Source organism: Python bivittatus, unplaced genomic scaffold (assembly GCF_059951505.1).
Source record: "Python bivittatus isolate LINGU-HERP-01145 unplaced genomic scaffold, Pbiv_v1 ctg000980_np1212, whole genome shotgun sequence".
Taxonomy (NCBI): Eukaryota; Metazoa; Chordata; class Lepidosauria; order Squamata; family Pythonidae; genus Python; species Python bivittatus.
The window spans coordinates 6,875,134-6,895,150 of record NW_028277125.1 but is presented as its reverse complement, the minus strand read 5'-3'; the positions used below and the strand labels follow the sequence as shown (position 1 = coordinate 6,895,150).

The following is a 20,017-nucleotide window of genomic DNA, read 5'->3' as shown; positions in this document are numbered from 1 at the left end:
TCAGATCTACCTGTACACAGGATAGCAGCTCCCGTATCTCTTTTATTAACATAGATAACCATATCCTTAACATATCCTTAACAGTCCCCTATTTATTAACAGGATAACCATATCCTTAACAATAACCAATCCTTAATCTTCTCACAGCTTTCCCCAGTTTTCTGTTGATCGTGCAGATTGACTAAGAAAGCCGCTCGGGTGCCCTTCAGATGCTTGGGACTTCTGTGCTCATCAGCCACAGCTCCCATGGCCAACAGGAAAGGATCGTGGGAGCCAAGGTGGTATGGTGGTTAAGCTGTTGAATGTGGGACCAAGGAGACTTGGGTTCAAGTCCTTGAGCAAAGAGTTCAAGAAAGACTTGGAGACAGTTTGTCTCTCAGGTCAATTATTCTCACAGGGTAGTAAAGATACAATGGAGAAAGTTCCTATCACGTTTTAAAATGTCAAAGGAAAAGTGAGATAGAAATGTGTGGCAATGATTTTTTTTTTTTTTATGAAGTTGTCTCAAGGACCTGTATCTGAAAAGGTCTCCTTTTATGCTGGTTGGGGATGGCAGGAATTATAATACAGCCAATGGAGATGATGTCATATTATAGAAAGCTGGTTTATGATCTTGGTACACAAGCAAGAAAAAGGGTAAGCTTCACAAGTGTATAATTCTCCCAAAGCTTTTTACAACATGTGTCACTGCCGAAGCAGCAATAAGAGTTCAGTACCCTGTTTATCCTCCCAGGTCTTGATATGCTGATTAAATATATATCCCATCATATTTATTTTTTTAAAAATTGAATAAGGTCATTACTGATCTTGCTTCATGTAACAGCAATAATAGCAGGTTTCGTTCCTTCCTCGCTGGCCCCCTGATCGATACCTGGTTGGGATGTCACTCCTGGGGAGAATTATGGGCTGGAACCACATGCACCTGAATTGTATTTACTTTGCAACATGGGGGGGGGGGTTCCTCCCACACAGAGTCTGCTGATAAAAGCCATCCATTCTGCTTTACTCACAGCTCTGAGCACAGCTTTGCAGGAGGGGAGGACAAGTGGAGCAGAAGGAGAACCCAAAGTTTTGGATACTTTGCCCCAAATTATCCAAATAAGCTATGGGTCCTTAATCAGAAACACTCCACTGCTCCTTTCCTGCCCCCTGAGGCAGCTTCTTGGTATAAAGTGAAGACATCCAAGCAAAATTTTGCCACCCAACTCTCAAGTTCATTGGCACCTCCAAATGTTACTGCCTAGATGTGGTTTTCATAATTCACTCAAATGGGGTCCACAGGCAGGAAGATAGAGCTGGAATCGGGATCGATAGCTTGCCAAGAGATGCTCTGGGTTTCACTTCTGGTCTTTGAAAAAATCCCAGTGTATATTTGCATTTTTTTAAAAATCCTGGGGTTCAGCTATAAAAATAAGGGGGACCTTGTAGAGGTTCTGTTCCAAGGCCCAAAATATCTTCTTCCCCCTGAATGAGTAGTTAATAAGATAATAATCTCTCATTATGAAGACGAGGTTGGTGTATAAGATAAGCTATCAAGAGATTGGGGTCACTAAGCTGACTCTGACTTGATGGCGCAGAATCAATCAAGCAAAATGGGCTGAATATACTCATCTTCTCCACCGCGTTTCCATAGAGTTCATTGGAGCTGCTTATTCCAAACGGCCACCAACCAGACCAGATGAGAAGGACGCTGAGGCTTTGATTCCCTTAAGGGTAGAATCAGACTTGCTCAACTCTAAGCCTTGGGTTGGGTTGGGTTGGGGTTTTGCAGGCACCTAAAGCAAGCTGGTACTAAATGCAGAGGACTGGGACCTCCAGGTCATCACAACACCCCCTTTTTCTCCCTCACATGTTGGCCCCAAGGCTTCCCACTCCGAGGATTTGGTCAGCCCTGCTTTTCCACCCCTGGCTTCCAGGTGGCCTTTTCCTCCGATGGCTGAACTACGGATGTCTCAAGCCAGCCACCTGCAGGATTACTCACTGCCCACTTGATGCGACCAAATGGGGAAGGTGCTGAGGAGGGATGGCAGCCCCATATTGATGGCCCTCAGCACAGGAGTCTTTCCAGAGGTCATAGAAGAGGAAGTTCAGTTTCCCTCGCAAGAGCTGCACGTAGGTCCAGAAGACAGTCCTAAGGTTCCTCGTTGAAATCAGGGCAGGTACACTTTCTGGCTGCATAGTTGTGCTCTGTTCCTAGGGCAAGAAAAGAAAACAGTCGTGCTGCCTGTTGAGCAACCTTTGCGTGGCCAGGAGCTGAAAGGTGGCTGGGCCAGATGGAATGCTCCATTGCTCTAGCACAGGTTTTCAAACATGGCAACTTTAATATGTGTGGACTTCAACTCCCAGAATTCCCCAGCCAGCATGCTGGCTAGGGGATTCTGGGAGTTGAAGTCCACACATATTAAACTTTGAAAAACACTTTTAGCAGCTAAGGGAAGAAAAGGGGTTTCCTGATTGCTTATAAATGTTAAGCCAGTTATATACACCCAATGCAACCACAATCAGCCAACTACATTTTCACCAAGTATGTTGTATGAAGCAGACCCTGAGTTGGTGATGGCTGGTTGGCTGCACACACTAAAAAAAGTAAGTACATTCAATAACCAGGTTAAGAGTGTCATGCATTATAGTGTCCCCAGAAACAGTTTCTGAGTCTAGCAATATATAAACATGATCAATAAATACAGGTAGCCCTTGCTTAATGGCTGCCCTATTTAGTGACCGCTCAAAGTTAACAACAGCTCTGAAAAAGTAACTACAACCAGTCCTCGGACTTATGACCATCGCTGCATCCTCTGGTCACATGATCAAGATTTGGGTGCTTTGCAACCAGTGGGCATTTATGACGATCGCAGTTTCCCATGGTCACATGATTCCCATTTACATGCTTTACAGCCAGCTTCTGACAAGCAGAGTCAATGGAGAAGCTGGCAGTGAAATAAGTCACAGTCATGTATTGCCTCGCTTAATGACACTTAGTGACAGTTGCCAGTGCCAATTGTGGTTGTTAAGCGAGGACTACCTGTAAATGTAAATGCAGCCTATGAAAAGAAAATATATTCTAAGACACGCCAGCTGGCATGGAATTAATAAGATGCCATTGATGAGGAGGGAAGCACCCAACATTTGCTCAAATTCTCATCACGCCCTATGATTATACCAACACCATTCACCATATCTCTCCATATCTTTCAGCAAACATCCTTGCCTACACCGCAACTATATATCACACTTCATACATTGCTAAAGTTTCTCACTTCTCCCTATTCCAGAATCTCCACACTTTCATCTGGCTGTGACTTTCTCGGTCTTCCCCTTCATCTCCACCCATTCTGTCATTAAACAACCCAGGAGATGTCACACATTCTCGTCTTAACTCCTTGTTCAGTGTTGACTTATTAGCTAAGTATTTCATTTACTTTCAGGCATGGTTTATTTCCATCAGATACCACTCACTGCATTCAGCAGCCAGCCATCAACTCCATATTTTCAGTTTCCATAACTCAACTTCATACATTCTCTAAATCAACAAATATAGAACCAATTATCTTTCTGAGTTCAGATACTTCTCGTGACTCAATGGCTTCTTCAGAGACACACACACACACACCCCTCCAAATCCTGGGACTGGCTCACCTGCCCTTGGAAGTTCCTTAAGTGCAGAAGGAAGAAGCTGGCTTTCTCATAAAGCTGCTCAAGACGTACAAGGATGCAGCCCTGATTTATCCCTCGCTGGGCAGCCGCTATGCCATCCACCAGTTTAACCAACACCTGGAGGACTTCCTGTGTTTTGACTTCATTCTGAAATAGAATCAGCAACTTGGCCATTTTTTTCTCATCTCTAGCACTCTCTATTTCAGTGTTTCTCAATCTTGGCCACTTGACAATGTGTGGACTTCAACTCCCAGAATTCCCCAGCCAGTATGCTGGCTGGGGAATTCTGGGAGTTGAAATCCACACATCATCAAGTGGCCAAGGTTGAGAAACACTGCTCTATTTGCTGGAAAAGGTGGGATCAGATCAGGGGATGTTCTCAAAACCTAACGGGCAGGACTGGAAGAATGTGATTATTTTAGCTGCAGTACCATCAGCCTTTTTGTTTTATATTGCAGAAGAATTTCAGCATCCGAAACAAAATTATCATTAATCCATGGAAACGGTACCCACACATCATGCTTAAAACTGCAACACCTAGTTGTTATCCGCCCCCCAATGTAGACCAGACTAGGAAACCAAAGTTATGCATGCTAATACTACTTTTATTATAAGTTATAGTAACAGAATCTTGCAAGTCTGAATGGGCCTCCCCCCCCCCGCCACTTTATATACATTAGAACTAGGGAGGGTCTTGTCTAAGACGCTTACTCAGGTTACAGTTCTGCCCCAGACTCAAATTTCTTTTATCTAAACGTTGTCTTGGATACAGCTCTTCCTCCTGTTCCTCAAGGTTATTTCTTCTGCCCATTACAGTTGTGTACATTTAACTTGGTTTCTCCACCCTGGCAACTTTAAGATGTGTGGACTTCAAATCCCAGAGTTCCCCAGCCAGTGTTTTAGGTTGGAAACATTGATCCAACTGGCCTAGGAAGTGAAGCCCAAAGCACCCTGCGAGTTGTGTTGGTTCTTCCTCAATCTATACAGACTTTACATACTCACTGTCTTTGTTTTCCACTTTCCGAGGTTAAAACCCACCAAGGGTAAATGCACAGGTTCTAAGAGCAGAGGAAGCTCTTGGCACTGGCTCTGCAGAGACAGGAAAAAAGCAAAGGAAGATCGACCCTGGTCAGGCTAAATCCCACTTCTGCCTTTTATCTACACACTTTTCAGGAAACTGAAATGGAAGTATAAATCCAACATTCAGGCAGACAAAATCTCTGTGAGTTTCCAGGTTTCCAAGAACACTGGACAATAGGATTTATAAAACTTGGCTGTTAGATTTCCCCCTGCCCTTTGGGTCTATTTTTCTGGGGGAGGGGGTGTAAATTTGGTGATTAACACTTCATTTCCAGTGGGCTGTGCTTTATGAAGCTTCCTGGGGCATCCTGGCAACTTTATGCTCTGTTTTTGGTCTTTTTGAGTCCCAGAGAAATCATCTCTTTTCCTCAAGGAACAAGGCAACCTGCATAGGTCCTTCATCCTCCCCAAAGTCCTGAGAGACAGGTTAGGCTGATAGGTTCATTCCCCAACTAGATACTTTCCTACTTACAACTCATTACTGCTGGATCTGGCAGCACAAAATCACATAAACCAGATCAAGGCCGTCCTTTCTCATTGGTCAGAAGGCAGTGATGCACAAGTGGTCAAAAAGAATTTGGGAGGCACAGAGAATAACTTGTATTTTCGGTGGCTCTGCAGCTCTACCTTGTCTAATAGGATGAGCTTAGGCGCTATGACTGTCCTATGTTTCACTGCAGGTTTGAATGTGTGCTGGTTCCGGCTTCTCTTCAGATCGTATAAAACATTTGCGCAACATGGAAGTTGGCCTTACAGTTGCTCTGGTACAATTCTGAGTTCAAAACTATTTCTGTTGGGTTTGTATTTTTAATTGTTATGATTGTTTATAGTTTTTTTTCATGCTGAGAGCTGCCGAGAGTTGGCATATAATTGCAAAGGGATATAAATGTGATATATAAATAGATACATACATAACACTGTCCATCACCTGTCCTAGTGGTGACTCTGCCCCTGTTCATATGATTACATTTAACTGGCTGTGAGTGAGATTGTGTCATGCAAAAACCATTGATTCTTTGAGTACAGGTTAAAGTGCTTAGTTTTAGCCCAAACAGCCCATAGCTGTTTCAGACTAAACTAGCCTATCCCAGTACTGCTAAAACAAGAAAAATAACAGAGAATTAACCCCCTTTGCTTATTGCCAGCAGGAAAACCAAGATTCTAGAGCAGTGTTTCTCAACCTTGGCGAGTTTAAGATATGTGGACTTCAACTCCCAGAATTTCCTAGCCAGCCAACTCCCTAACCCTAACCCTAACCCTAACCATGCTGGCTAGGGAATTCTGGGAGCTGAAGTCCACATATCTTAAAGTCGCCAAGGTTGAGAAGCACTGTCCTAGAGCAAAATAGAGTCTCTCTAGGAATTCTCTCTCGCTGTCAGGTTCAGCCCAACGAACTCCACGAGACAATGCAAATATAGTTCTGTTGCATTTATTAGCTTCAACCTCAGGACAGAAATCTCCCCAGGCTGAACCCTAGTTCCCAAGCCAGCCAGCCACAACACTGTGGATTCCTTAGGGAGGTGCCAGCCTCATCTTCTTGAACTTCCCACGCTCCTGTTGGGGGCTAAGAACACGCTTATCTCCCTGAGCCAAAGGGATTAGCCACCCATCCACCTTCACAGCAGCTGGAATTACCCCATCTAACTAGGGCATTTGTGTAGGGCAAACACAAACACTGGCTTAGCAGGTACAGACAGCACGTCACCCTTGCCGTTGTCTTAATAAAGTCAACCAATGAATGTCCTAAGATTATCCAAGGATCATCCCTGCAATCCTACAGACTCAGGGAGACCATCCCTGGGAGTAGAAGATTGGTCTTGCAAGAACTCCATGATTGTTCCTTTGTAAGGGAAGGACATTTAGGGTTGGAGAAGTCCTCCAAAGCATCTGAAGCAGGCTGAGGAGGAGGAAATGGGTCCCTTGGAGCTCAGCCCTCAGGACAGACAAACAGGTGTTTCCTCACCAACGTTTCCTCCATTTCCACAGCTTCAGTCACATATTTCTGGATCAGTCGCCTGTCACATACAAGCTGCGTGGGCCACATCCCGGACAGTCTCATCTGGAACAGGAATACAGCGAAGACCAGCAGCCCTGGAGGAGACAATGAACAGCAGGTAGACCAGAGAAGGACTCACCAACTATGTTCTGCTGGGGTTGGATGGTGGACGCTCTCACATGGTGGGCACTCTCACAAAACGGAAATAAATCTAATCAACCATTCCTGATGTCCATTGGCTTGCCTGATCTGCAAATGGCTGAAATGTACAGGTACAACCAGTCCCAAGCCTACCTTTAGCAGAAGGCAAACACTGATGGCGGTTTTCCATCCACACGTGCTCTTCAACCCAATACCACCACAACTGACCTTTGTCTATTTGCACTGTTTTTTGGCTCTTTTGTGGCATTTTGTTTTCTGAGCAGGAAGGCACACTTCCCAACCAAGCTCAGGGTCAATCCCCATCCATGTTGATTTTTCTAAGGATGACTCTATAAGGGACCTCGGGGAATAAAAATGGTGCTGGCGAACTTCCCCCTTGTTTAATTCTAAAAAACCTGGAAGGAAATTCAGATAGGGCAGGGTGAGGGCCAAGAGAAATGGTCTTGAGCTCCTGAACAAAAAGCAGAATATAAATCTAATCAACTATTCCTGATGTCCGTTGGCACCACGATGGCTTGAGGGCCATCAACTCTCCGCTAGCCCAGTGAATCTCCTTTCCAGACCTCACCATCCTCATCCTCCAGGTCACTGGAGACATAAGGGATCAGAAGACTGGGGAGGTGCCTGGAGGGATCAACTGGGGCCTAGTTAGACTAAAGCAGTGTTTCTCAACCTTGGCCACTTTGAGACGTGTGGACTTCAACTCCCAGGATTCCCCAGCCAGCATGGGGAATCCTGGGAGTTGAAGTCCACACTTCTTAAAGTGGCCAAGGTTGAGAAACACTGGACTAAGGACTAGGGGTCCAAGTAAGGACAGAGGACAACTGAGTCACTGGGTCAGGATGGTACAGATGGCAAGGATGAATGGTTTTGCTTCCACCTGATTCTGATCCTTCACATCAGGAAGTCTTTTCCTCTTAGTAAAAGAAATGCTATAGTAAAGATCCACTCTCCTTAGAGTCAAGCTCAACTCCTGATGATTGACGGGACAGATTCATGCAGTTTTCTTGGCCAACAACATGGAAGAGGTTTGACATTCCTTTAGTCTGAGACGTTTTTCAGTTTCCCAGCCTAGCCTATAGCCCTAGGATGTCCTGGTGGTCTCCCATCCAATTACTCCCTGCTTAACTTTTTGAGATCAGCCCAGGTCGCATGGATATTGACATAATGTTAAAACTATATTAACATGCAAAAAATTAGGGGCCTCAGATGCCAACATAAGGTCACAATCCTACATTTTTTAAAATATATATTTAATTATGTAGGAATGAATCAATCCTACTTAATTGAGCAGAACTTCAGACTGCACACTTTAAACTTCTGGCTCTTCTTTTGATCATTACTGGATCAGGTGCACCTAGTTTCAAAACAAAAAGGCAGCTTGGTTTCCACTTAAATAATCATCCTGGCTCTCACCCAGCCTGGGATGATGGGTACTGTAGTTTGGCAGGCAAGGCAACAAGGGTGTCTGCAGGGAGCGGTCAAAAAAGTCAAAATGGCAGCCATGACAATGCAATTCAAGCTTGGGCTGGATTTTTTATGTGCAAGAAACAGGTAGCATTTCAATTGCACTGTTGTGGACGCCATCTTGACTTTTTTGACCACACTGCAGAAACCCCTACAAAGCCGTTAGATTTAAACTTCCATCATCCCCAGCGGAGGTGGCTGTGTTAACTGGGGATGATGGGAGAAGAAGCCCATCATATCTTGAAGATCCCATCTTTGGTGAAGCGGAATTACAGATTCCTAATTCTATCCCCAAACCTAATTTTCTGGATTCTGGATGGAGTCATTCTCCACTTGGAAACTTCATATAAAGGGTTAACATTCAGTCTTGGCGGGGGGCAGGGGTGGTACTTCTCAGTTGGGGGCTCCTCCTGGGTTGTTGCCATCTGGCATCAGCTCACGTGCAGAGTGCCTTTCCCCTGGACTGCTGAACACCCATGTCTCGCCAGGCTTCCAGGGAAGAGGCAACTTCTAGCCCTTCCACTGGGACTCCTGGCCCGCCTCCCTCCCTAACACTTTGGGGTGTCCTGCCCAGCCAGCCTGGCACTCACGGTTCAGCTCCATGCCACCCTGTCCATCTGGTCACCACCTCGTCCTGCTGGGGGACAGCAGCTGCTCGCCAGCTCCTGCCTGGCGTCCATTGAAGGCGGTTTGGCCACACAGCCCAGGGAGGCTGCTGCGCGGAGGGGAGACCCGGGAGGTCGCTGGCTCCTCTGCCCAGCGCTCTGCGTAGTTCCAGCTTTCCAAGTCAGGGTTGCGCAGCTTCCTGTTGTGCTGCTGCTACTGGTGGTGGTGACCTCTGGGCCAAGGCGCTAGAGAAGGAACACGGGGCGGTCAGGAAGGCTTCCTGCTTCCAGTTATTTCCGTCTTGGCTCGCAGCTGATGGATGAGGCCAGCAGAGCCTGTGTCTGCCACCAGCAGCCCTCCGCAAGGATCCTGCTGACATGCTCCAGCCCCAGGCTATGAGACCCCAAGGGCAGCCCCACGGCGCCTGGTCCGCTTCTTAGCGAAACGCAGAGAAATTTGGGGTGCCCAGCACTGCCGCCGTAATAATATGGGACGTTGGTGCCACTTACAGATGTCCCCAAAGCTGGCCCTTGCCCTGGCTGTCTCTGGGATCTACCCACTCCAGAATGTCCAGGACAAAGTGACAGAAGTCTCTTAAATGATTTTTTTTTTTAATCCATTCAAGTGTGTCCAATACTCGGAGACTGCCTGGACGAGTCCCTGCAGTTTTCTTGGCAAGCCTTTTCAGAAGGGGTTTGCCCTTGCCTCCTTCCTAGGGCTGAGAGAGAGTGACTGGCCCAAGGTCACCCAGCTGGCTTTGTGCCAAGGCAGGACTAGAACTCAGGGTCTCCCGGTTTCTAGTTGGATGCCTTATCCCAATGTTTCTCAACCTTGGCAACTTGAAGACGTGTGGACTTCAACTCCCAGAACTGAGAAACACTGCCTTAACCATGACACCAAACTGGCTCAAATGAAACTTTGTGGGGGTTTAAATGAACATCTAGGGTTTTTATTAACTGAACAAATTGGGATAATTATTTAAATAAACTGGGGACAATCAGGGAGATAATTAAGAAAGCCTTGGGGGAGCTCATCGGGTTCAATCTATAAAGACCTTGTTTGTTCGCTTTATGGGACAATATGCTATACAAATGTCGTCAGGGATGTCCATAGGATATGGTCAAAAGAGTCAAGATGGCAGCTGTGACAGTATCATCAATTTGCCTAGTTTTTACATGTGACACACATAAAAACCAGGAAGAGTTTCAATCCCACTGTTGTAGCCACCACCTCAACTTTTTTGCACGTCCCTGAATGTAGTCTATTTAGGTAGCTCATGATTCCACGTATTGTGCCAATCCAGAAAATGGCTTCATTTACTAACTAGGTTTAAGTGTAATGTCTGAATATAACCAAGCTATAGGTCCTAAATAACATGAAGACCGGCTAGAATGTTCTTCCCCACAAGCCATAGCTTATTTACTTTTAGTTCAACAATCATTCTAATTACAATCAAGGCCAGGTTGGTGTTTATTCTGGTTTTCTTCTATTCTCAGTTATTTTATTTTATTAAATTTATAAGCTGCCCATCTCATATGCATGACTCGGGGGTGGGGGGGGCTTACCATTAAAACAGAATCAAAACGATAAAAACAGCCAGAATTCAAAACAACAAAAACGACATAAAAGAGCAGCCGAGAATACCATAACGGTTCCTGCTTCTTATCTTCCGTGTGGCTTTAGAGATGGTGATAAGAACTTATCATTGTCATGAAATTCTGCCCTGCACTGTTCTAATATTGGGCGCTCCGATGATTTGGCGTAAATGAAAGAACAGGCTGCAGTTCACTCACGGGGATACCCCTCCTCTTGTCGCTGGGAATGTGGGGCTGGGGCAGGGGGGACATTAAACACACCAGCCTGTGCAAAGCTATTGGAAGCCCCCAGCTCAGGTTGATGTCCTTGATCCGTGGCCGAAACCAGTGGCTTACCAAGGACAGTGCCCTACCCTTATCTGAAGCTGCTGGAGAGTGAATCAAGGAACCACGCAAAGGTGAAATCTGACTCACATATCTCCGATCCCTGCATGCCTCGTCCATGTTGTTCTCCTGAAATTTGCCCTCTTGTACCCCCGACACCCTTGCACTTCCTTCTGTGTATAGTACCAACCCATTTGCTCTCTCCCCGCGGCCCACATTTGCAGATGCAGCGGGTGCTTCCGGCAGAGGCCAAGCCTCTTCTTTTCCTGCCCGTTGACCAGCCATGCAAATATATCCCAGCCTCCTCTCTGCAGCTGACTCTGCCGAGCCAACATTGACCTTAGTCCTGCTCTGAGACTTACAGATTGCGCACCATGAGAGCCGGGGTAAAATCAGGGGAGACCCGGAAGCCTCGGTGACGCTCCAGAATGATCTAAGGACCAGGAGAGGAGCGGGGAGGAAACGCCGCTGCAAGGGAGCAAGAAGGGACAGTGAATCGTAAGAAGGGTCAACCACCTCGCTGCCCTGGCACCCTGAAGCTGCTGTAGCCCACGCATACAGTGGTGTTGCAGCTGGGCCCCTGCCAGCGTCCCTCTGGATCATGTGAGATGAGTCCCCAGAGCAAACTAAGTTAGAAGCAGGATTTCCGAGCGAGCAAAGGGTTGGGGTAGGAAATCAGCTTGTTCCAGCTGGCTAAAAGCTTCATGTTGAAGGGAAGGATCCCTTTGGAAATCTGATTTAAGACCCAATGGTGTCTAGACAGATAACTCTGTGAGTCTGCTACTGCGTAAGCATGGCAGAGTCTCGGGCACTTCGAAGACTGGCAAATGTATTATGGCGGATGGCCAGCTTTCCCCAGTCTGTGTCCAGCAGATACAGCGGAGTTTAATAGCATCTCCAGTCCAAACAGCCCAAGTCAATCTGATCCAATCCATACAACACAGTTGGGTCACCCAACGGGGAAAAACCAGGAGTCGTCCATCTGCCAGCCCCTGCTTCGACTAACAAATTGTATCAAAAGACATAAACTTTCATGGGTACTTTGTGCATTTCATCCGTTGAAAGGATCTGCTGTTCACCCAAGCTGATGCCTTTTGATACAATTTGTTAATCAGAAAAGCTGCTACTAGTCTTTTTCCGATGTTGAGCTACGCTACTGTAAATGAACATGGCTCTCCTCTTACTGTGTCTCCAACTGGCAAAAAGGAGCCGAAGACTTTGTGAACTCCAGAACTGTAGAACGGTAAAAGACCATGTACAACTCCCTGGTTAACGGTGAAGGGGCCTCCAAACAGTATTACTCCTGGAGTAATGATTGATTGATTGATTGATTGATTACATGCCATCAAGTCATTTTCGACTCTTAGTGACCGCATAGACATTCTCCATGACGATCTGTCCCTAACATGGTCCTTCAGGTCTTCCAACGGTGCATCTGTCGCTGCTATAACTGAGCCCCCCCACCTTGCTGCTGGTCGTCCTCTTCTTCTCTTTCCTTCCACCTTTCCCAGCATAACAGCCTTCTCCAGAAAAGTAGGTCTTTGCATAATTTGTCCAAAGTAGGATAATTTGAGCAGTAACAATAGTTCTGCACCTTGCCAACGTTGGGGATATTATAGACTGCAGAATCTACAGGATACCCTCTTATTCACACAGCACTGGATGTCTCTGGCTCCTTAAGAATTCAGTAATCAAATCTGGGCCTAAACAGCCTTTTGGAATTAGCCAGCAAATCCGTGAACTGAGAAATGCGATCAATGATTTTCCTGACTTTGAGAAGAGTCCCCCAAGTATTTCACAAACGAAGGCAGGATGTTTAGCTGGGAGTGTAGCACCGTCGACTATACAGTCCTCTCTGCGGCACTCTGCAGCCAGCTAGTTCTCTGCTGTGCACATGTCCATTCAGACCTGTGGTTTCTTGCCACAGGTCTGAATGGACATGTGCACAGCAGAGAAGTAGCTGGCTGCAGAGTGCTGCAGAGAGGACTGTGCTTAAAAGATGGGATGCTCCCCCATCCGCCCTCCTCCCATGGCCACCTTGTCATTAGAAGTGCAAAATAACCCCATCCCACCCAAGGAAATTGCACTGAAATCCATTTCTGCTTTGAAAGCGTTTTGGAAGCAGATTCTCTGCAATGAAAATAAAAGATTGGGGAAAATTCAGGAGATTTCTCCGCCCAGATCTATCCAGAACATCATCCGGATAAGGAAATCAATGCTGCAATTCCTGCCACTAAGAATACCCCATTTCACGGTGCCGGATGGGCCAATTTGAGCAAGAATTATGGGGATAACAGTCCATTATATTTGGAGTTTCTAGGTTGGAGAAGAATGCCGTTCTGACATCACAAGGGAGCAAAGCAATGTTTAATCTGATCAGCAATATCGCAGCACGGCAGCAGAGGGCAGCAAATGAATGTTGCTTTCAGATTAGGAGAAACCAGAACCAGAGTTTAAATGAGGGGACATTCCCCTTCAAATTGGGCTCTTAACTAAGTTCAGCTCCAATTTGTGCACAGCAAATTCATGCAAATTTGATGCACATGTTCCTTCCTTTAATTCTTTGCTCATTCTCTTCTTTATGCGCCAACAGCTGCCTAATTAGAAAAGTTTAACGTTCTCCGATCACGTTTCCCAGTCTCATTCATCCCTAAGCGGCTTTAAATCAGAGTCATGTTTGAGGGGAGGCAAAGGGTCTCCTGGTGACTTCATGGACATCTGGATAGGTTTCTTGACAGCAGTAGAGAAGCAGCTTGGCACGTCCATCGTCCAAGACCGTCTCTCTCAATCTCAGCAACTATAAAACGTGTAGACTCCAGCCCCCAGAATTCCCTAGCCAGTGTTGAGCTCTAATTTTCAAATTAGAAAAAAAATAAAATAAAATGGGGAATTCTGAGTGCATTCAGAAAAATCAAAGAGCCTTGCCAGCCTTGGTTAATCTTGGAAAGCTAAACAGGACTTAGAGCATTCTCAAGAAATCCCAGGATTGTGACTCTGACTGAGAAGTTGGGAAAAAGAGTTCCTGAAGCTAACAACAAACTATATCAGGATTTCTCAATCTTAACAACTTTCAGACCGGTGGACTTCAACTCCCAGAATTCCCCAGCCAGCATGCTGGCTGGGGAATTCTGGGAGTTGAAGTCCACCGGTCTGAAAGTTGCTAAGGCTGAGAAACCCTGAACTATACTGTTCCCAAGAAAAATTAAATGGTCATCAATGAGTTTTGACTTGACCGAGAATTTTGGGCGTGGGGGGAGAATTTTACCTCTGTATCAGTTGCATTAGGCTACAACCTGGGAGTTCTAGTAAAACAAAAATCAAAACAGAATCTGCAAACATAAAATCTGCCCCTCCCCCTGTGAAATTACAAACGAGTACAAGCCCAGAATAAGTTTAATATAGTTTATATCACTATTCCCCCACCCTTCATGGTTTTTTTCTCAGACTAAAAACCTGAAAAAATAAGGACATCCCTTCCTCTTATCCACCCCCCCACTCCCAAAATGTCAGAAAATAAATTACATTTTTCCATGGAGATAAGCTTTATCACCTGTTAATGCCAGCTCCGATCCCAAAGTTGGCAGCCCTGATTGGCTACTAATGGGCAGGAGTGCTCCTGGTGAGAAAGGCAAAGAGGGCTGTTAATGATCTGGGTGTGATTTATACGCTCAATTTAAGTGGAGGTGCCAAAATCTGGTTTCAAGTCCTTGAAAGTTTAGAGGCCCCAGGCAGAGGGATAAAGCGAATCCACATTGCAAAGATTGGGGTTGATGTGTTCTATTCATTCCAACAATTTTGCATTAATTTAGTGATAACCATGTAGCAAGCATAGGAGCGAATTACTCCTCTGCCCCCCCCCCCTGCAATTCCATCTTTTACTAACTACGGAGAGATAAGCACAGGAGGTCTGCATTGGGTCTGCATGCAAACCAAATTGAGACTCACCTGCAAGGAGCCCTCGAAAGATTTTTTTTTCTTTCCCTTTCTTCAGGCAGAAAGAAATTGCTTGGATTCAGTCTCCTCTGAGTAGATTTCCTGTGGAAAGGAAAAAAGAGGGACAATGGGATAGACATGGAAGCTGTCATCTACGCACTTACAAACACACTCACCCAAAGAAACTTTGGGAATAAGGCAGAGCAATTGCACAATACGAGGCTGAGCTGAAAGCAATCAGAATAAACAACTGAAGAGCAGCACTGGAGCATTAATACCCATTTTTCCTCTGGCGTTCCTGCCGAGATAGGAGGCTGCAGAAGCCGGGGATGGCTCACCCCATCTCAGCATCTTCTCTACTCTCCTATCCCCAACACTCTTTTTTGGATTTTTTTCTTTGTAATCCCACCTTTATGATTTTTATAAATAACTCAAGGCGGCGAACATTCCTAACAGTCCTTCCTCCTCCTATTTTCCCCACAACCACCCTGTGAGGTGCATTGGGCTTGAGTACATTTCTTGAATGCATTTTGACCATAGCTTTACCCCGCCCCAATTGCAAGAAACGTCAAGGGGAAGAAAAGCCATCTTTCAAAGGACCAGCGAGGTGTTGGGGCTCAGAGGTTGAATTTGGCTTGGGCACACCCAGGTTCACGCCCCCCACCCATTCCCAGAACGGAGTCAGTTCCTTTCACTCCGCTGAGCCTTTCTCCCAGAGGTGCTGCTTGAGAGAGAAAATTAGGGGAGGCCTTCTTTGGTACCCCACCTTCAGCCCCCCAAGAAAGGACCTCAGTGCAGCAAATAAAGATTAACCTGGGAGCCAGAGGGTCAAGTTTCCATTGGTTCCTAACACTATCCTTTAACAACAGCGTGGCCTGCAGCTCTTAGCAGCTAATGATGAACTGAGAGGGATTTTTTTAGCCTCAGCAGACTCCTGACGGCCACTCAGGTCAGTAGCCCATATCTAGAACAGAAAAATAGTGCCAGGAATCTAGTTCCCTTGATCTTTCTTGATGGGATGCAAGCTTATACATAATATTAAGTCAGTGTTTTTCAGCCCCAGCAACTTGAAGATGTGTGGACTTCAACTCCCAGTATTCCCCAGCCAGCATGGCTGGCTGGGGAATTCTGGGAGTTGAACTCCACACAACTTAAAGTTGCTGAGGTTGAGAAAGACTGATGTAGAGGTCCATCTGATCCTGAGCTGGTCTTTTCCTTTCCTTTTTCTGAACACGGTGCTGGCCTGTTTTTGGCAGATCAAGCTTCTGTTCACTTTAGGGACAAAATTTGGACAGGCAAGAGAGTTTTCTGTTCAGTTCACAGCCTGGTCTGCAGCATTACCACTAACCCAAACAGTGGAACTTTTGCGGGAAGAAAGACTAAAAAAAATAGCAACATGTCTTTGGCAGCCCATGTTCTCCATCTGGGTGGTACTAGCTCCATCACTTCCACATAAATATTGGCAGGGCTTATGTGCCTCCACTGTGTCTGTATTTAATGCTTCCAAAGTTTAGCTGGGTATCTTCCTTCTGGGAGAAAGGAAAAGCATGCATTATTTAGCCACAAGGAACTGCCTGGATAGTCTGTTGGCTAGGAAAGGGAAAGTGGAAAGAAACCCAAAAATCATAAATGAACAATAAGTTCCAGTCTGGTACAGCATGATTTTCCCAGGACCCCACAGCAAATGCTAGAATTTTCTGCAGTTTTCTTTGTAGATATGAAGTTCTGCACTTCATCCCAGGGTATAAGACCACAGCCTGAACTGGAATTGCTGTGCTTCTGTGTGCACAACACGTTGGAAAAAATGAGCTAGCAAAGCATACTATGCCCTAAGAAATAGGCATTTTTGCCAGCTTTGTCCCGCTCTTCTGCTTTCCGAAGGACAAGTCTCATTTTGAAGGCCGCACATCTTCTATTCTGGCTTTATGCAGATATGTTTGGACCGCAGGAAAGAAAAGAAGAGGATAACCAGCAGCAAGGTGGATGGACTCAATTATAGCGGCAGTTGGGGCACCTGAAGGGCCAGGCTGGAGACTGATTCTCCTGAAGAAAATCTATCTATATCAGTCCCAGAATTCTGGGAGTTGAAGTCCACTCATCTTAAAGTGGCCAAGTTTGGACAACACTGATCTATGTGATTGCTAAGAGTCAACACCAACTTGATGGCACATAGTCAATCAATCACTCGATCGATGTAGTTTAATGTATTCAGAAGGCAGTAGATTGGCATGGCTTGTTCCTTTACCGTAAAGGTGGACCTCTGGCAGCCTGCAGGCAACCTCCCGTCCAAAACATGACATTTTGAAACCATTAAGTTCATAATAGAATTGAGCATAATGTCAAGGTGAATGGACTTGATACGTGGTGATGGGTGCGCTGTTGGAAGATCTGAAGGATCAGGTTGGGACAGATCCTCCTGGAGAAAATCTACATGGTTGCTAAGAGTCAACACCGACTTGATGAGATGTAATCAATCACCAGTTCCCATCGTTCCCTCCCAGACTAGCTGGGGAAGAAGGCCTCTCTGACTGAGGGATTGTCCAGCTGCAAGCTATTAGGGAGTGGGGTATTCTGAATATGACACCCAGCTGACCCCCAGCCCACTTTCCCATTAAAGAGAGTTGGTCTTGTTCATTTATTTAAATTCTGGTAACTGAGTTTGTTAAGGCTGACTCCCTCCCTTTCTGATTTCAGAGAGACTACAAAGGTATAACTCAAGTCCCTGCATCCAAACCACTCTTTCCAAATTTGCATCTCTACATGGAAATTGGCAACTCCACCTAGAAATTAGCATACCCGGTTTCCCTGCAGAGCAAAGGAAATCTGCAGGGTCCTCTTTTCTGGCTGATTGGTCTCCCCGGGGGCAATGTCCTGCCCAAGAGGTGGGCCTGGTAATAGCTGCTGATGGGATTGTTCTGCTTATGGGCTGGCACCACTTTGCACTCTGTTTGCAGGGAGCTAAAAGATCCTGCCAGGTGCCAAGTATGTGAGATGGAAGTGAGAGGAGGAGGAGGAACCCCTTCAACCTAGATTAGAGTATGGATCATATTGGTGCAAAAGGGCAAGTAAGTAGAAGAGAATTTGTAGGCTTGAGGGGGCTTTCCAAATCTAGACTGAGCAGAATGCCAACAGGTTCCTGGGCATTGTCAACTTTGTAGGAAAGTGGCGTTAGTCTTAGAGTAGCCACTGCCTGCATTTGGTGAAGTGAACTGAAGCTCACAAAGGTTTAGGCCTTTAAAAAAAAGCGTTAGTCTGAAAAGGTGCTACAGGTTCCTTCTGATTCTAAGCATCATGACAGAGTCTCTTCCGTGGCTTTTTTGGCATCATAGCCATCTCTTGTGATGCCTCAAGGCCCCGATGGAAGTCTTCTGGGATAAGCTGGAGAGAGACTTAAGCAAACCTCCCTCACATCAGATTTGACCCCTTTGGTGACTTCATGGACACTTGGATGTAGGTTTTTTGAGTACGTTCCAGAAGTGGCTTGCCTTGACCTTCTTCTGGACTGTCTGCTGACTGCTCAGCCTAGCCTACCGTCCTGGGACTCCCTGGAGGTCTCCCATCCAAGTGCTAGCCAAGGCTGACCCTGCTTACCTTCCAAGCCCAGCTGAAGTCCAAATATTCAGAATGCAGCAATGGTAATACAATCCTAAGATCCTGCATCACTTTAGAATGCATGGAAGGATGCGTGTTGAAACTTAAAAAAAGCAAAACACTTGTCTGCATACTGTGGCTGTGTTCACACAATGCAATTAACCAGTTTGGGAAGATTCAAGGTGGGTACATACAACATGGAGTCTCACAATGGGGTTGTTTAAATTTTTTGTGAAGAAATACCTAAAAATAAGCCTGAATAATGTTTTTGTTTGTTTGTCTGATGGCCCGCCATGTGGTCTGCACCCAACCCACTTGAACATAAGAGCATAAGCCATGTCCTGCTGGATCAGACCCCTGGCCCATCTAGTTCGGCAGTTTGTTCTCCCAGTGGCCAACCAACCACCCTAGGAAGCCCACTGGTCTCCCAGCAGATGGACTTCTCTGGGAAGAAGATACTGTAAGGGGAGAAGCTACTCAAAGACTAAGGGAAAAAATCACCTTAGCTGGAGTCATTAATAGCTAAGGGATTTAGAACGGCATCAGATCCATACCGAAGGAATATTGTTACTATTTTGGCTTTAGCTTCCAAATAGAGGGTTTGTAGGATTATTGGATTTTATTTGTCAACACCTCAAACCCATGTCCCCCAAGGTAAGAGAAATGGGATAAAAGGAAATGCTATTAATTTTGATGACAGTTTGTTGAGAACCTCAGAGAGGCTTCCAGGTTATCGCCAAGACTGATGGTGTGCTTATGTCTAAGGAAGTGGTACTCAGGAGCATCCCTCCTTCGAAAGCCTTTTCTTGGATTACAGCAAAGGAATTCATTGCTTTGCGAATACGATTGCCACGTCTAAGAGTATATGCATTGCATTAAAACTGAGGTTGCTCTAGGGTACACGCAAGCCCAGTAGTTAACTCAAGGAGCTCTTGTGCAAAGTATAGATGCTAGTTTGAAACATCAGTTGTTGTCATGTATATCCAATTGTTCTTTTTGCTTTGTTTTCTTATGCTTCTCTTTCGGTTTATGCGTAATGTTGGTGTAAATTGTGTTGTTCTTTCTGTTCTGTTCAATGTAGACAGTGATATCCCAATTCTTATTACCAAGGTTGAGAAACACTGCTTTATCTCCTCCACCAAGTTGCATGTCTGGACTTCAACTCCCAGGATTTTTCTTGGCAACAGTATAGTCCAGGGTTTCTCACCAATATAGTTCAGGGTTTCTCAACCTTAGCAACTTTAGGACGTGTGGACTTCAACTCCCAGAGGCTGGCTGGCTGGCTGGGGGATTCTGGGAGTTGAAGTCCCCCCCTCTTAAAGTTGACAAGGTTGAGAAACACTGCTTTAACTCCTCCACCATGTTGCATGTCTGAAGGGGGTGGGAAAGAAATGGGGGAATGTAGGGGTAAAAGGTACCCCCGCATACACATGTAAGCCACATTCATACCAAACCTAAGAGATGCCACCCCATAGATGTGAACCACTGAACGTGCCATTGTAAGAAAACATCTACACAAGCTGAAGTAACCCTGAGTTGGCAACAGGGAGAAGGCTCAATCAAGAACCTGTGGCCTAGTAAACGAAATTGTTTCTCTTCACTGACCATA

General features: G+C 45.7%; 1 protein-coding gene across 3 annotated transcripts; it reads right to left on the bottom strand.

The window, feature by feature from the left end:
- Nucleotides 1-24: 24 nt before the first annotated feature.
- Nucleotides 25-11,358, bottom strand: THPO (thrombopoietin). Of its 3 annotated transcripts, none has more exons than XM_088131963.1 (6): nt 11,247-11,358; nt 8,950-9,210; nt 6,698-6,825; nt 4,657-4,743; nt 3,637-3,801; nt 25-2,193 (listed from the first exon to the last, which is right to left on the bottom strand). In XM_088131963.1, exons 2-6 carry the CDS (start codon nt 8,960-8,962, stop codon nt 1,978-1,980), a joined length of 609 nt encoding a protein of 202 aa, XP_087988089.1. In that variant the 5' UTR covers nt 8,963-9,210; nt 11,247-11,358; the 3' UTR covers nt 25-1,977. The 3 variants fall into 3 exon arrangements, with proteins under 3 accessions (XP_087988089.1, XP_087988090.1, XP_087988088.1); XM_088131964.1 differs by lacking the exon at nt 11,247-11,358 and adding an exon at nt 10,975-11,220 and having other exon boundaries at nt 8,985-9,210; XM_088131962.1 differs by lacking the exon at nt 11,247-11,358 and adding an exon at nt 10,975-11,215.
- Between the last annotated feature and the right edge of the window lie 8,659 nt (nt 11,359-20,017).

What these genes read in the sequence shown, in the direction of transcription:
- THPO (XM_088131964.1), bottom strand. Translation starts at nt 11,169, where the DNA reads ATGGCTGGTCAACGGGCAGGAAAAGAAGAGGCTTGGCCTCTGCCGGAA. An exon ending in TGGAAATGGAGGAAACGTTG is followed by an intron (nt 4,744 to 6,697) that starts GTGAGGAAACAC and finishes CTGTCTCTGCAG; the next exon opens with AGCCAGTGCCAAGAGCTTCC. An exon ending in TAAGGAACTTCCAAGGGCAG is followed by an intron (nt 2,194 to 3,636) that starts GTGAGCCAGTCC and finishes TTCTTGCCCTAG; the next exon opens with GAACAGAGCACAACTATGCA.